We start from the raw sequence: 12,631 nt of genomic DNA, 5'->3' as shown, positions 1-12,631 counted from the left end.
GTTGTGCTGCATCCTGGTGGCCGAAAACAACACTGCAGTATCCCTTTGATTATTAGAAAAACGCAATTGGTACTACTAATGCTTATTCCCATATTGAAAAAAATGTCCACTAAATTATGATAACACTAAATATTTTTTATTAGTGGGAGTTTTTTGCCTCTACAGGCTCCGGGTTACCTGAAGATGTTTTCTGCTTGTCTTTTAGTGACCTCTAGCGGTCAAAATGAGATTCACATTTCAGTTATGCTTTTGAGCGGACTCAAAATCCACGCGCTTTAAAAAATGAAAAATACCACTTTGAGGCCAGCAAACATTTTATACGCTTAAACTTAAACAGACTTTGTATATTTTTGTCCGCCCATATTATGTATGCAGTCGAAAGTTAAGTGACGGACTTCCTTTTGACACAAAATCTAATCAAATGTTCCTTACCATATTAGTATATGCACTTTTACTTATAACGTATTATTCTTTCCTTTTTGTATTAAATAACGTATCCATGTAAATTAAAACAAACATTAGAGGAGTCATAAATGCAAAAAAACTAATTTATGATGTACCCGGAAGTAAAAGCTACTATCCAATCACTGCTCAGAATCAGACGGAATACGGAAGCGTCGCTCGTTCCGTGAAGGTTACACACAATTGCAACACATTTTTGTCCTGTTTGCTACATAAAATGAAATTTCCAGGTTTCTTATGATGCTTTATTTGCGGCTACAAGCCTAAATCACTGTTGTTTTTTTTCAACACGGCCTTGAGATTAAGGTAAGAATGACGATAAACTTGATTTTGCGTGTGCATATGACCACCTCGCCAATGTTTTCATCCAAGACGTATCAAATGAAAAAATAGATTAAGATAATAGTATCGGTACATTGCATAATATTTTTATGAAATTTGCAATGCAATGAAAATGTATTGTCATTATTATTGTTATTTTATTATCATCTGTTATGAATCTCATAAAATACACATTTCCTTTTCCTCCTCCTTATTAAGCAGCTATGGCCACCATGTCCAACTATGCACTCCGCATGGCCAGGCTGAGCGCTCAAATCTTCGGGAATGTCGTACGTACGACGGACTCCAAGTCGATGAAGGTGGTGCGACTTTTCCAGGAACCTCCCATGGCCAAGCGGAAGGAAGTGTTCGACTGGTACCCGCAGCACAAGATCTACTATTCCATGACCCAGAAGCTCAGGTTCATGGGACTCTTCAGGTAATTTTTGGCACGTGCCAAGAGCTAAGTTTTTTTTCAATGATTTTGTACATCCTGGACTGTCTTTAAATTAGCATGTTTGATTGATCTTTAATATTTGTTCGCAGGGATGAGCACGAGGATTTCAAGGAGGAGATGCGTCGCTTGAGGAAGCTGAGAGGAAAAGGCCCGCCAAAGAAAGGAGAAGGGAAGAGAGCAACCAAGAAGAAGTGAGCTGCATCACTTCAAAACCGGGACAATTGAGAGACTTTAACGATCGATCGGCCAAAACATTCTTTGCAATGTTCACAACTTGAACGATTCTTTTGGGATGTGTCAAGAATTCTGGATTATGTTTGTGTCATTTAAATTTGATGTATGAAAAGATTTTTGTTGACTGCAGATGCAATGTTGCTCACTTTAGGAAGTATTAAAGAGAGACAAAAAAAATACTATTCCATCTGTCCATTTCTTTCAGTCCTTATTCTCTGTATTGGTAATGTGTGTCTTGTTTGTGTGTACGCTTGTGTTAAAAGTATATGTTCAGTTTATTGTATTTTTTTTTGTAAAAAAGAAATGACCAGAGGGGAAAAAAATCAGTAAACAATAATAAACAGATATTGCATTTCTTTGTGGATGTTGTGCGTGTGTGCCTGTTTCGTGCGTCTGATGCTTTGCAGCCTGCTCAAGTTTGTTTTTGTCGCCCCCTAGGTCCGCAGCGACGCCACTGCGCTTGTCTCTCTTATTTTCCACTCACTTTCTCACACTTTAAAATGGCGGCGTTGAGCAGCGCCGAGTCCCCACCGCCCGTCTTTAACGGAGACACCTCAGAGCGGCAACCGGGCGGGGAGCAGGGCCTCGAGGAGCTTGGCGCCGCGCTGGAGCCCTCAAGCCCGGCGGGGATCCCCGAAGGTCCGCAAGACGAGGAGGTAGGCGCTTTACGGCAGCGGTGCGATGGTGGCGGCGGAGGGGGTGGGAGGGAGCAAAGTGGGCACGGGGAACGGGGCTCCGTGCGGGGCTAATTGGATGGAAATGTTCAGGAGACACCGGCTCCTCCGCGGACGGCGGGGGATGCGGTACAACGGGCAACGACTAGAACCGTATAACGGGTGGGGATCTCTAGGTCCTCGGTTCCCGCTAGGCGGGAACGTGCAGCAGCTGGACGGGGAGCTTTTATTCGAGGGGTCGGTGTTTACTCGGGGCCTTGCTCGGTTTATTCCGTCGGCTCTCACTGCAGCGCCGCCACGGCACGCAACGCAATGCACGCCGCTGTTGACACAACAAAGACGGGCAATTAGCGGCGCTTTTGCCAGAGGGGTGCACCGCTGCGTGGACGCGGTGGAGAGACCCACTCGGGGTTGATGGTGGATGCTAGCTCGAGTCGTGTTGACGTATTATGCAGCTGCACAGGTTACTTTTGTACAAAAAAAAAAAAAAACATGCACACACTTGACCATGCAGGCCTCTGCACATCAATTCGCCTAGTTTTCATTCATTCACAGCTAAATATATTTTATTTCCAGTAGTTATCAGCACACCCAATGAAGCACAGTGCAGCTCTGCTTACCTGTTCCCTTTAATGACATTTATTCAGTTGTTCATATTGAAATCTGAGCTACATCCATGCGGACCTGCATCATTTAAACTCCTGAAAGTAGTAAAATCCTATATTGGAGAATAAAAGCCAAGCTAAATGTCTACATAACCAGAATTGGCAAAGTTTGACACACATTTTAACTCCATTGGTTTTTTTAAGTTTGTTCATCTTTGAGGTTTCCTTTAAACGGCCTAGCGATGGAAATAGCCATCGTCTGATACAGTTCCTGAAAGTCGGGAGGATAAGAGCAATATCAGGAAATAGCCGTCTTTTCAACATCCCATTGAGTCATCGTTCACCCTTCAGCCCTTTTTAAGTGTGAAACATTGTCATGTGCTAACACTTGCTGTCTGTATTTAGATTTGTATGCACAGTATTGAATTACATAAATTCTGGCCCCGTTTCTTAATGAGGACTTAAGGCTTTGTGTTGGTTGAAGTTAGCATTGCTGAGACAAATTGTTTAGCTATTTGAACAAAAATAAATTTATATAAAGTAAATTATTGTCCAACACAGCTCAAGCCAAAATAATTGCTTCTGGTGCCAAGCAACTTTGTTAGAGTAACAGGAGGAGCTTCATTTAGTTAGACCTGAAAGTGAAAAGTGCTTTACTGCCACCTTGTGGCAACTTTAGGCAAATACAAACCTTTCAATTACTCGCTGAGTTTTTGCTTTTTGCATTCTGTACAAACTTGTAGAAGGGGAATGGAGTGAAGTTCCCGAAGCTGGAATAATGTACGCTGCTACTTCAGTCTTATAAATAGGTCTAATTCATTCAGGCAAAAGGGAAGCCTGAAAACTGATGAGCTTGCATGATGTCATATTCTCTCGAGTGAATGACTGGAGAGATGAGTGATGTCATTCTCATGAATGGATATCGGTTTTGATATCTGATTACCGTCGGTCAGTGAGAAGCTTTTTATTCATAAAAGTGACGCACGCCAGACAGAGGATCTAATTTCAAAGTCGGCAAAACTGAATAGAATTTAATGAATCAAGTTTTTTTTCTTTCTCGAAAACAGATCTGGAACATCAAACAGATGATCAAGTTGACACAAGAACACTTAGAGGCTCTTCTGGATAAGTTTGGAGGAGAACATAATCCTCCCTCCATATATCTTGAGGTGAGAGTGATTTGCTTTCACGGCATGGAAGCTCGATCATTTAAGACTCCGCCCCCAACGCAATAGGCCTATGAGGAGTACACCAGCAAGCTGGACGCCCTGCAGCAGAGGGAGCAGCAGCTTCTGGAGGCCACCGGTAACGGCACCGACTTCTGCTCGCCGAGTCCCACGCCGGCGCTTGTGGAGGTCAAGACGGGATGCGGCGGGGGAGGCGCTCAGGCTTTCCCCTCGGCGCCCAACACTCTGGCCGTCCTCCAGAAACCCATCGATGCCAGCCGCAGCAACCCGCGCTCGCCGCAGAAGCCCATCGTCCGGGTCTTCCTGCCCAATAAACAGCGAACAGTGGTACGTTCTCAAAATAATGACTTAGGTCCTGTCACTCATTAGGCCACGCCCCCGACAGAGACCTACATTATTTATAGCCATTATGTTCAATTTATTTATTTCAAATGGAGCCATCACAGTACTGTATTTTCCGGACAATAAGGCGCACCTTCAATGAATGCCCCATTTTAAAACTTTGTCCTTATGTAAAGCGCACCGAACTATAAGGCGCACCATTAATGCATCATGTCAGATTTTTAATCCAAATCAAATCATTCTCCATTTTATCTTTTCTATTTCAACTTCAGACGCAACAAATTACTTTATAATCACAAAATAATGATCCATAGTCTTTTTGATTCATAGTCTTCAGCAGGCCACTTATGATTGATTTCATGACACAATGCTTCGGGCCAGTTTAAATTTAGGAATTTGGTCCATATATAAGGCGCACCTGATTATAAGGCACACTGTCGGCTTTTGAGTAAATTTTAGGTTTTTAGGTACGCCTTATAGTCCGGAAAATATGGTACATGTAAGGAAACAAAACTAACGGTGAGATGTTTCAGGTCCCCGCCCGCTGTGGGATGACCGTGCGAGACTCGCTCAAGAAGGCCCTCATGATGCGAGGACTCATCCCGGAGTGCTGCGGCGTCTACAGGATACAAGACGGGTGAGTGTGATACAAACGCACTAAAATTAGGAAAGAAAAGAACTGTGCTGATTTTGATTTTTGATTTTATTTTCTATCAGAGAGAAGAAGCCTATCGGTTGGGATACGGATATTTCCTGGCTCACGGGAGAACAGTTGCACGTGGAAGTCTTGGAGAATGTGCCGCTCACCACGCACAACTTTGTAAGTATATGTCAAAAGTTATATCAAAAATGCAAAATGTGGCTTATTGGAACGTGTTTGTCGTCTCCAGGTGAGGAAGACCTTCTTCACGCTGGCCTTCTGCGACTTCTGCCGGAAGCTTCTTTTCCAGGGCTTCCGCTGTCAGACGTGCGGTTATAAGTTCCACCAGCGCTGCAGCACCGAGGTCCCCCTCATGTGCGTCAACTACGACCAGCTCGAGTAAGTGCCACGTGAGAAGTAGCCCGTCACGTTCAAGGCTGCGTGCTGATGATGACGCAATTCTGTGCCGCGCAGTTTGCTGCTGGTGTCCAAGTTCTTCGAGCATCACCCTTTTACCCAAGAGGAGGTCTCCTCAGAAGGGACCACCCCCGTCTCCGAAGTCTGTCCGTCGCTCCCTCCGTCCGACTCCACCGGGTGAGCCTCCTTTGCACTCTGACCTTTCTGACAAGCCTACTAACGGGCCCATCAACAGGTCCATGTGCCACGCCGCCTTGTCCCCGTCCAAGTCCATCCCCATCCCGCCGAGTTTCCGGCCCAGCGAGGAGGAGCACCGCAACCAGTTCGGCCAGCGGGATCGCTCGTCCTCAGCTCCCAACGTTCATATCAACACCATCGAGGCCGTCAACATTGATGTGAGTGATGAATTCGGTTTCACGCTTTGCACTTTTTACAGTTGCGTAAGAGTCCGCCATAATAATGGTAATAATATAATGAAGTTTTTTTTTTCTTTTTTCAGGACCTCATCCGAGATCAGGGACTAGTGAGGTCTGATGGAGGTAAGGATCCTGCCTCCATTTTTGTTCTTTTTTTTCCCACCATCCCGCGTGTCTGCGTGCACTCTGGTCTTCTGTGTGTGTGTGTGTGTGTGTGTGTGTGTGTGAGTGTGTGTGTGTTTGTATATACGTGCATGTGAAGACCCTAGAAACTTTAGATTCGGTGCTCGTTTTCCTACAACCTGACATGACAGTGTAATTCATGTTAGTCGTCATTTGCTTTTTTTTTTTTTTCCTCGTTGCTGGAACTAACGTTTTCAATTAATTTAAAAATTAAAAACCTTTTTGTTGATGTTTATAAACAAGATCTGATGTGTTTTTACATAAAATTATTTACTATTAATGAAAAAAATTAAAAGTAATTTTAAAACAATAATGATTTATGTGTTACAGGAGTCCCTTAATGTAATTCACAATATTTTTAAATTTGAATTAATTTCTTTAAATTAAAAAAAAAAAAAAAATACACGCGCGAATAAATGTTAATCAAGGCCCAACCGAAGCTTGATGTGATATGCTTTGGAGTTCGGTGGGCACGCTTAGCTTGAGTGGCGAGGGGCAGGGTGAGTGAATAGCAGTGATGGTCTGTCTGTCTCTCTTTGCCCTGCAGCCCCCCCGACCCACCCTGCCCGCTGCTTGAGGAAGCACCGAACACGGACCTCAAGCCCCCTCCTATACTCCTACCCCAATGACATAGTGTTTGATTTTGAGCCCGAGCCCGTGTTCCGAGGTAGTCAGGCCCTTCTGTGTGTTCTCGTGCCCCCCTTCCCCTTCATCCTGCTTTCACCACCACCGCCTCCCCGCATTCGCAAACACCAGGTCCGTCTCATTCGCTGTGTGACCCCCCCCCCCATCTTTCACCACCACTGTTCCTCAAACCGTCAGTAGTTAACCGAGCCAGATTTATTAAAACTGTATTGTCATTTCAACTAGTTTCTTTTAAAATCGGCTTTAAGTTAAGCACTCCGAAAGTGTGGAGGTTAAGTTGCCGCATCACAACATGGCGGGAAATACTGAAATGAAACTCCTCATCTCACCTCAACATACCTCCTTGACACCAAGGTGCCACCAGATGGCGCCAAAGGGGGGCTTGACTCTAACGCCATCCAATCAAGCGCCCCCCCCTCACCTTTCCCCTGCATGTCGACAAATACTAGATTCCAACTCCCGTTCGGAATTAGTTACCTTTCCACCTACCTGTCTTTCCCTCTTTTCTCCCCCCCTCCCCCTTCCCACCCTTCAGGGTCAACCACCGGATTGTCGGCCACACCGCCAGCCTCGCTCCCCGGCTCCCTGACCAACGTCAAGGTGCCCCAGAAGTCGCCGTGCCCGCAGAGGGAGCGCAAGTCGTCGTCCTCGTCCGAGGACCGTAACAAGATGGTGGGTCCCGTCGATAACGGGGACGTCCCGTCTTCATCGATAGAATCTCACGGGTGTTGTGTTCGACAGAAAACGCTGGGGAGGCGGGACTCCAGTGACGACTGGGAAATCCCAGAGGGGCAGATCACGCTCGGGCAGAGGATAGGCTCCGGCTCCTTTGGAACTGTCTTCAAAGGAAAGTGGCATGGTAGGACGATTGCAGCTCTGCTTATCTTGCTCACCAACTATTAAAAAAAAAAAATCGATTAATTTAAAAAAATGACTCAAATGTCCTTTAAGGGGATGTGGCGGTGAAGATGTTGAACGTGACCGCTCCGACACCTCAGCAGCTTCAGGCCTTCAAGAACGAAGTGGGCGTCCTCAGGTAACCTCAAACTCATCAGCGTCCCCCCCGCTTAGAACATGGCCGACATTCTTCATCGTTCCAGGAAAACGCGTCACGTCAACATCTTGCTGTTCATGGGCTACACCACCAAGCCTCAGCTGGCCATCGTGACGCAGTGGTGCGAAGGCTCCAGCCTCTACCATCACCTGCACATCATCGAGACCAAGTTTGAAATGATCAAGCTCATCGACATCGCCAGGCAGACCGCTCAGGGGATGGAGTGAGCACACCCCAAAATTCAACAATTGACTGCATCAATAGACTTGTAATTTTTTTTTTTGCTTCCTTAGTTACCTGCACGCCAAGTCCATCATCCACCGCGATCTGAAGAGCAACAGTATCTTGGATTTGAAGCGGCAATAAAACAGGCATCTAAATCTAATGACACGTGCAGCGTGACGGTTTTCCTTAACCGCATCTTGCGCAGATATTTTCCTCCATGAGGATCTGACAGTGAAGATTGGCGACTTTGGCCTGGCCACAGTCAAGTCCCGCTGGAGCGGCTCCCACCAGTTTGAGCAGCTGTCCGGCTCCATTCTGTGGATGGTGAGTTCTTTCAAACGGACAACCGAGTCGTTTGAAGTAACACTCTTGTGCGCCCCCTAAAGGCTCCGGAAGTGATCCGACTGCAGGACAAGAATCCTTACAGCTTCCAGTCTGACGTCTACGCCTTTGGGATTGTGCTGTATGAACTCATGTCAGGAGCGCTGCCCTACTCCAACATCAACAACAGAGATCAGGTAAGATGATGTCATTCGAAAGACTTTAAAAAAAAAAAAAAAGATGTCATAACTGTGTTCCGCTAATCATGCGCAGATCATATTCATGGTTGGCCGAGGTTACCTGTCCCCCGACCTCAGCAAGGTGCGGAGCAACTGCCCGAAGGCTATGAAGAGGCTAATGGCCGACTGCTTGAAGAAGAAGAGAGAGGAGCGACCCCTCTTCCCTCAGGTTACTACTCATATTATTATTTTATAGTAGTATTATGAGTTAAGAACCACTTATTCGTGACAGGACAATTTGGAATGTTTTCAGATCTTGGCGTCCATCGAGCTGCTAGCTCGCTCGTTACCCAAAATCCACCGCAGCGCCTCGGAGCCTTCGTTAAACCGCGCCGGCTTTCAGACGGAGGACTTCAGCTTATACGCCTGCGCCTCGCCCAAAACTCCTATCCAAGCGGGCGGCTATGGTAGGTCCCATAAGTCTTGGATTTCTCTTAACCCAATTAAAATTTTGCTCCTGCTATTTCAGCATTTATTTATATTTATTTATTTATTTTCTCATCAGGGGAGTTTTCAGCATTCAAGTAAGTGCTGTGCATCTCACCAGCCCTTCCCTCGTCACTGCTCCAAAGTCCTTCCGTCCTTGCCGTGGATTAATTCATCACTGGAAAAAAAACAAAACTGAAATGTAGTCTTAAACGAATGTGCCGTTTTCTTCCTCTACAAATGATGAGATTCCTTCCAGCTTCAAAGCTGTCCGTTGGGCAACCAGCCAAAGCGACAGCAAATTGAATTGGGGGGGCAAAAAAAAAATCCAATTTAAGAAAAATACACCACAAAAAAATCGTAAAAGAAAACCAAGCACGGATATATCCATACCAAAACCATTTGGAGGCGGGGCAAACTTCCCAGGTGGACTAGCCCGCCTAAGAAAATGGCGACGGGATGCGACACGGCGAGGAAAAGGCCGAGCAGCTCCGGCTGCACTTTGGAAGGCGGCCTGCAGGGGGCGGCCCTCTGCCGGGCTCGCTGAGATGAGCTGAGAAGCGGGAGGACTTCTTCCCCAACCGTGACTTGAAAGCTACTTTTTCTATATATAGCTCAAAGTTTGTCATGCTACGACTTTAACTAGCGCTAGCTAGAGGTTTGGGTTTTTTGGAGAAAACTTTCCGTCCAGCAGCAAGCTTGTTGCTTTTTGCCTTCGCCCTATTCCTGACCTTACCCTTGTCCCAAAAAAAAAAAATGAAGACTGTTTTGGCAGGTACAAAGGTTTAATGAGACGTTAGCAACCAAAATTAGCTTTTTTTTGCCGAGTTTTTGTGGGTGATAAAAGCTCTTTATTTTGCTATAAAGATTTTTGGGGACGATAGAAACGATAATACATCTATTGATGATAGAAACAACAAAATGTATTTGACAGTTGACATGGCAAAAAAAATTAAATAAAAGCAACAAATTTTGGCGACAGAAGCATGAATTTTAATATTTTTATTCGTAAAAAGATTAAAGACAACACATTTTTTTTTTGCGATAGGACAGTAGAAGACTTTTTTTGCCTTAGAAACAACAAAACTTTTTGGGGGCCAACAAAAGCGATGTTTTCGGGGAGGCAATGAAAGCTACGAAACTTTTTTGGGCCATAAAAGCAACACATCTCTTTTTGGTGATAGAAGCAACAAAAAAAATTTGGTGCCCATGGAATGACTACTTTTTTTGTGGGGGGGGGGCAAGTGATAGAAGTGGGATCTACATTCCATTTTAAAGCACTGAACAGTTTACGAGGAAGTTGTTTGAGTATCTTAAGATTTTGGGAAGAGGTTTTTTTTGGGGTGGGGGGGTACTGAAGTTGAGCACATTTTGTGCATGTCATTGTTTCTGTTCCTTTTTTTTTAGTGCGTTACGTGGCTTTAATCCCATTTCTTAAAGCAGCCTGACTAAACGGGTTGCGGTGTCACTCAATGAAACGCTCAGATGAATCTAATGAGTTCATTCCAGAATGTGCAGTTTTGTTAATTTTTTTTTTTTTTCTGTACAGACCAGCAGTATTTATTTGTTTATGTTTTACAAGCTAATTTTCGGATTTTTTTTTAAGCTTTCTTGCCAAGTCTGTGACTTCTAGACATTGCACTTTGTAGAAATGATTTGAAGCAAATGAGCGACTTGCCTTTTTTTGTGTTATTATTGACATTATTTTTGTCCCAATTTGGCAAAGCACATCCGAAGTCGGTGGCCTCACGAGTTTGGCATCTGCAGGACCCGATGCTTAGATTTTGCCGTCAGTCTGCTTTTTTATTTGTTCGGAATATGTCTCCACTCCCAAAGTGAAGAGAGCTGAGCTCACCATTTTAGTTGTTTTGGGATTTGAAGCGTAGAGTTGCCATCGTAAGCGGTCATGAAAGATTATGCTTTGCTTTTCACTTCCTGGCAGCTCCTTTTACAATAGTTATTTATGTCTGATATAGTCGTCCATGTTTTACGTTAACTTTGGAAGTGACGGGGGGTGACAAAGCAAACTGCACAGCTCTGTTGAAAACTGTTATTGCCAAACGTTTCAATTATTATAATTATTTGGAACGTTTCAATTATGATCTTTATCCTGGTTTTTGGGGATTCGTTAAAACGGAAATTCACGCTATAAATTTCAAGTGCAAGAAACGAAAATTATTTTACATTTATTAAAGAGCAAAAATGGAACCATTTGACTTGGCTTCAAATGAAAAGCATGTATCGCTAAGTTGTGTATTATTATTGTTTTTAAATGCACAAAACAACAAAAATCAGAAGGTACATGCTTTTTATTTTTATGCTTTGTCACTTGTTACCAATCCTCTTTAAACATTATAAAAGTGTCAACTACATTTCCATTATTGTTTCATGACTGCAATTTTATTATTATGGCTTGACTTATGTATTATTTTTCTTTTAATCCCATTTCAAAAGCACTGACTGAAAAGTGGGCTTCTGTGTCATTTGATATCTTTTTCTGTCACCCCCCACCACTTAAATCTACTCCATAAAGTCACACTATAATGTTAATTTAGGGATAAGCGCGCCTATAAATTGCCTAAAAGTGACCTCCATTGTCTAAGTCGGTGTACTTTTTTTTTAATGTTCCTCCTTTTGTCTTTGCTGCCTGCACCTTTAAAAAAAACACCGCCTAATTTTGTCCAGCAGAACTATCATGTCTTTAAAACTGTTTGCTTGTTTTGTTCATTCCCCTCTTCTCCATCTGTAAATAATGTACATAAAAAATCTTGTCAATTTGCTAGGAAAGCATGGAGAGATCTACACATGTAACAAACTTTAAAATGTCCAAAGACATTTTCAAAAATGGTTGCGTGTACAAGAAAAAAACTATTTAAGGCTGTATCATAAGGAGAAAGAGCTTAATGTATTTGTTGTGAATATGAGAAACTGATATATTAAAGAAGTGCATGAAAATGAAGTAGTGGGGTTGTTGTGCTGCTTTTTGTCCACACGGGGGCAGCATTGGACTGTTGCCAGTTACAACAGTAACTTTCTGTTTTGCACAACAGCAGACGGACAGCAGCAAGTCGTCCAAAATGTCTTAATAAGAAAAGGAAAAGAGTCTGATAAGTATTGAAAAGTCTTTATTTGCAAAGTGACTGGCTGCTCTTTGCACTTTTTACACCAACGTGTCATTTTGGCGTCTTGCTAGCTCATATATTTGTGCTGATTGGCGTCAATCAAAGACGACTGCAGAATTTGCTTTTTTATTTCTTACTTGCATGGTGAGGAATAAATGCGGGCGGAAAGTATTTGGTCTCTCATGAGTCTTTTTTCCCCCCAATTATTTACTCAAATTCCACCCATTAAACTGGACTGCAGCGCCATTTTGCAGGTGCTCACTTGTGTGTACGTATTTTCGCAATTAAAGTTAAGCAATTAAGCTTAATTAATAAAAATCACGTGAGCCAAGCAACCAAGATTATGGACAAATCTGAAGAAGGGTAAAGACGTTTGAAATTCCCTTTCAGCAGTGTCTATTGCTATACTTTATCATCTATGTACAGAAAATGCTCACGTTCTTCCTGCTCTTACCCACCAGGGGGCGCTGAGGGACCTCCGCGCAATGTTGGCCCGACTCCTGACATCCCATCATCGCTATTAGGTTTGTGACAATCAGCCTTGTTGTCGGGTTGACGTTATCTGTGCCTTCCGGCAGTTTTTCCGCTGTGCCTGAAATATGATAATGGGCAACTACTGAACATATTTATAGCTGGCTATAAAAATCCCTCATCACCTTGT

At 43.8% G+C, this 12,631-nt stretch overlaps 2 protein-coding genes across 5 annotated transcripts; both read left to right on the top strand.

Annotated features, from left to right (window-relative positions):
* The first annotated feature begins 597 nt into the window (after window positions 1-597).
* On the top strand, window positions 598-1,656 carry mrps33 (mitochondrial ribosomal protein S33). Of its 2 annotated transcripts, none has more exons than XM_088366833.1 (3): window positions 598-768; window positions 1,006-1,222; window positions 1,330-1,656. In XM_088366833.1, exons 2-3 carry the CDS (start codon window positions 1,008-1,010, stop codon window positions 1,433-1,435), a joined length of 321 nt encoding a protein of 106 aa, XP_088222959.1. In that variant the 5' UTR covers window positions 598-768; window positions 1,006-1,007; the 3' UTR covers window positions 1,436-1,656. The 2 variants fall into 2 exon arrangements, with proteins under 2 accessions (XP_088222959.1, XP_088222960.1); XM_088366834.1 differs by having other exon boundaries at window positions 604-768; window positions 1,003-1,222.
* Window positions 1,657-1,946: 290 nt separating this feature from the next.
* Window positions 1,947-11,807, top strand: braf (B-Raf proto-oncogene, serine/threonine kinase). Of its 3 annotated transcripts, XM_088366919.1 has the most exons (20): window positions 1,947-2,130; window positions 3,821-3,922; window positions 3,989-4,267; window positions 4,816-4,919; window positions 5,000-5,102; window positions 5,173-5,321; window positions 5,397-5,516; window positions 5,575-5,734; window positions 5,839-5,878; window positions 6,486-6,605; window positions 7,119-7,255; window positions 7,325-7,442; window positions 7,535-7,619; window positions 7,684-7,860; window positions 7,931-7,977; window positions 8,068-8,186; window positions 8,249-8,380; window positions 8,457-8,591; window positions 8,676-8,829; window positions 8,928-11,807. In XM_088366919.1, exons 1-20 carry the CDS (start codon window positions 1,975-1,977, stop codon window positions 8,948-8,950), a joined length of 2,460 nt encoding a protein of 819 aa, XP_088223045.1. In that variant the 5' UTR covers window positions 1,947-1,974; the 3' UTR covers window positions 8,951-11,807. The 3 variants fall into 3 exon arrangements, with proteins under 3 accessions (XP_088223045.1, XP_088223046.1, XP_088223044.1); XM_088366920.1 differs by lacking the exon at window positions 6,486-6,605; XM_088366918.1 differs by having other exon boundaries at window positions 7,119-7,442.
* The last annotated feature ends 824 nt before the right edge of the window (window positions 11,808-12,631 follow it).

This window comes from Syngnathus floridae, chromosome 22 (genome assembly GCF_059516105.1).
Source record: "Syngnathus floridae isolate MCC-2025c chromosome 22, RoL_Sflo_1.0, whole genome shotgun sequence".
NCBI lineage: Eukaryota > Metazoa > Chordata > Actinopteri > Syngnathiformes > Syngnathidae > Syngnathus > Syngnathus floridae.
This window is presented reverse-complemented; position numbering and strand designations above follow the sequence as displayed.

Excerpts from the sequence above, each read along its gene's own strand:
- mrps33 (XM_088366833.1), top strand. The coding sequence starts at position 1,008 with ATGGCCACCATGTCCAACTATGCACTCCGCATGGCCAGGCTGAGCGCT. Across the intron at positions 1,223-1,329 it reads AGGTTCATGGGACTCTTCAG|GGATGAGCACGAGGATTTCA; the intron begins GTAATTTTTGGC and ends ATTTGTTCGCAG.
- braf (XM_088366918.1), top strand. The coding sequence starts at position 1,975 with ATGGCGGCGTTGAGCAGCGCCGAGTCCCCACCGCCCGTCTTTAACGGA. Across the intron at positions 7,443-7,534 it reads CTTCAAAGGAAAGTGGCATG|GGGATGTGGCGGTGAAGATG; the intron begins GTAGGACGATTG and ends ATGTCCTTTAAG. Across the intron at positions 8,381-8,456 it reads ACATCAACAACAGAGATCAG|ATCATATTCATGGTTGGCCG; the intron begins GTAAGATGATGT and ends AATCATGCGCAG.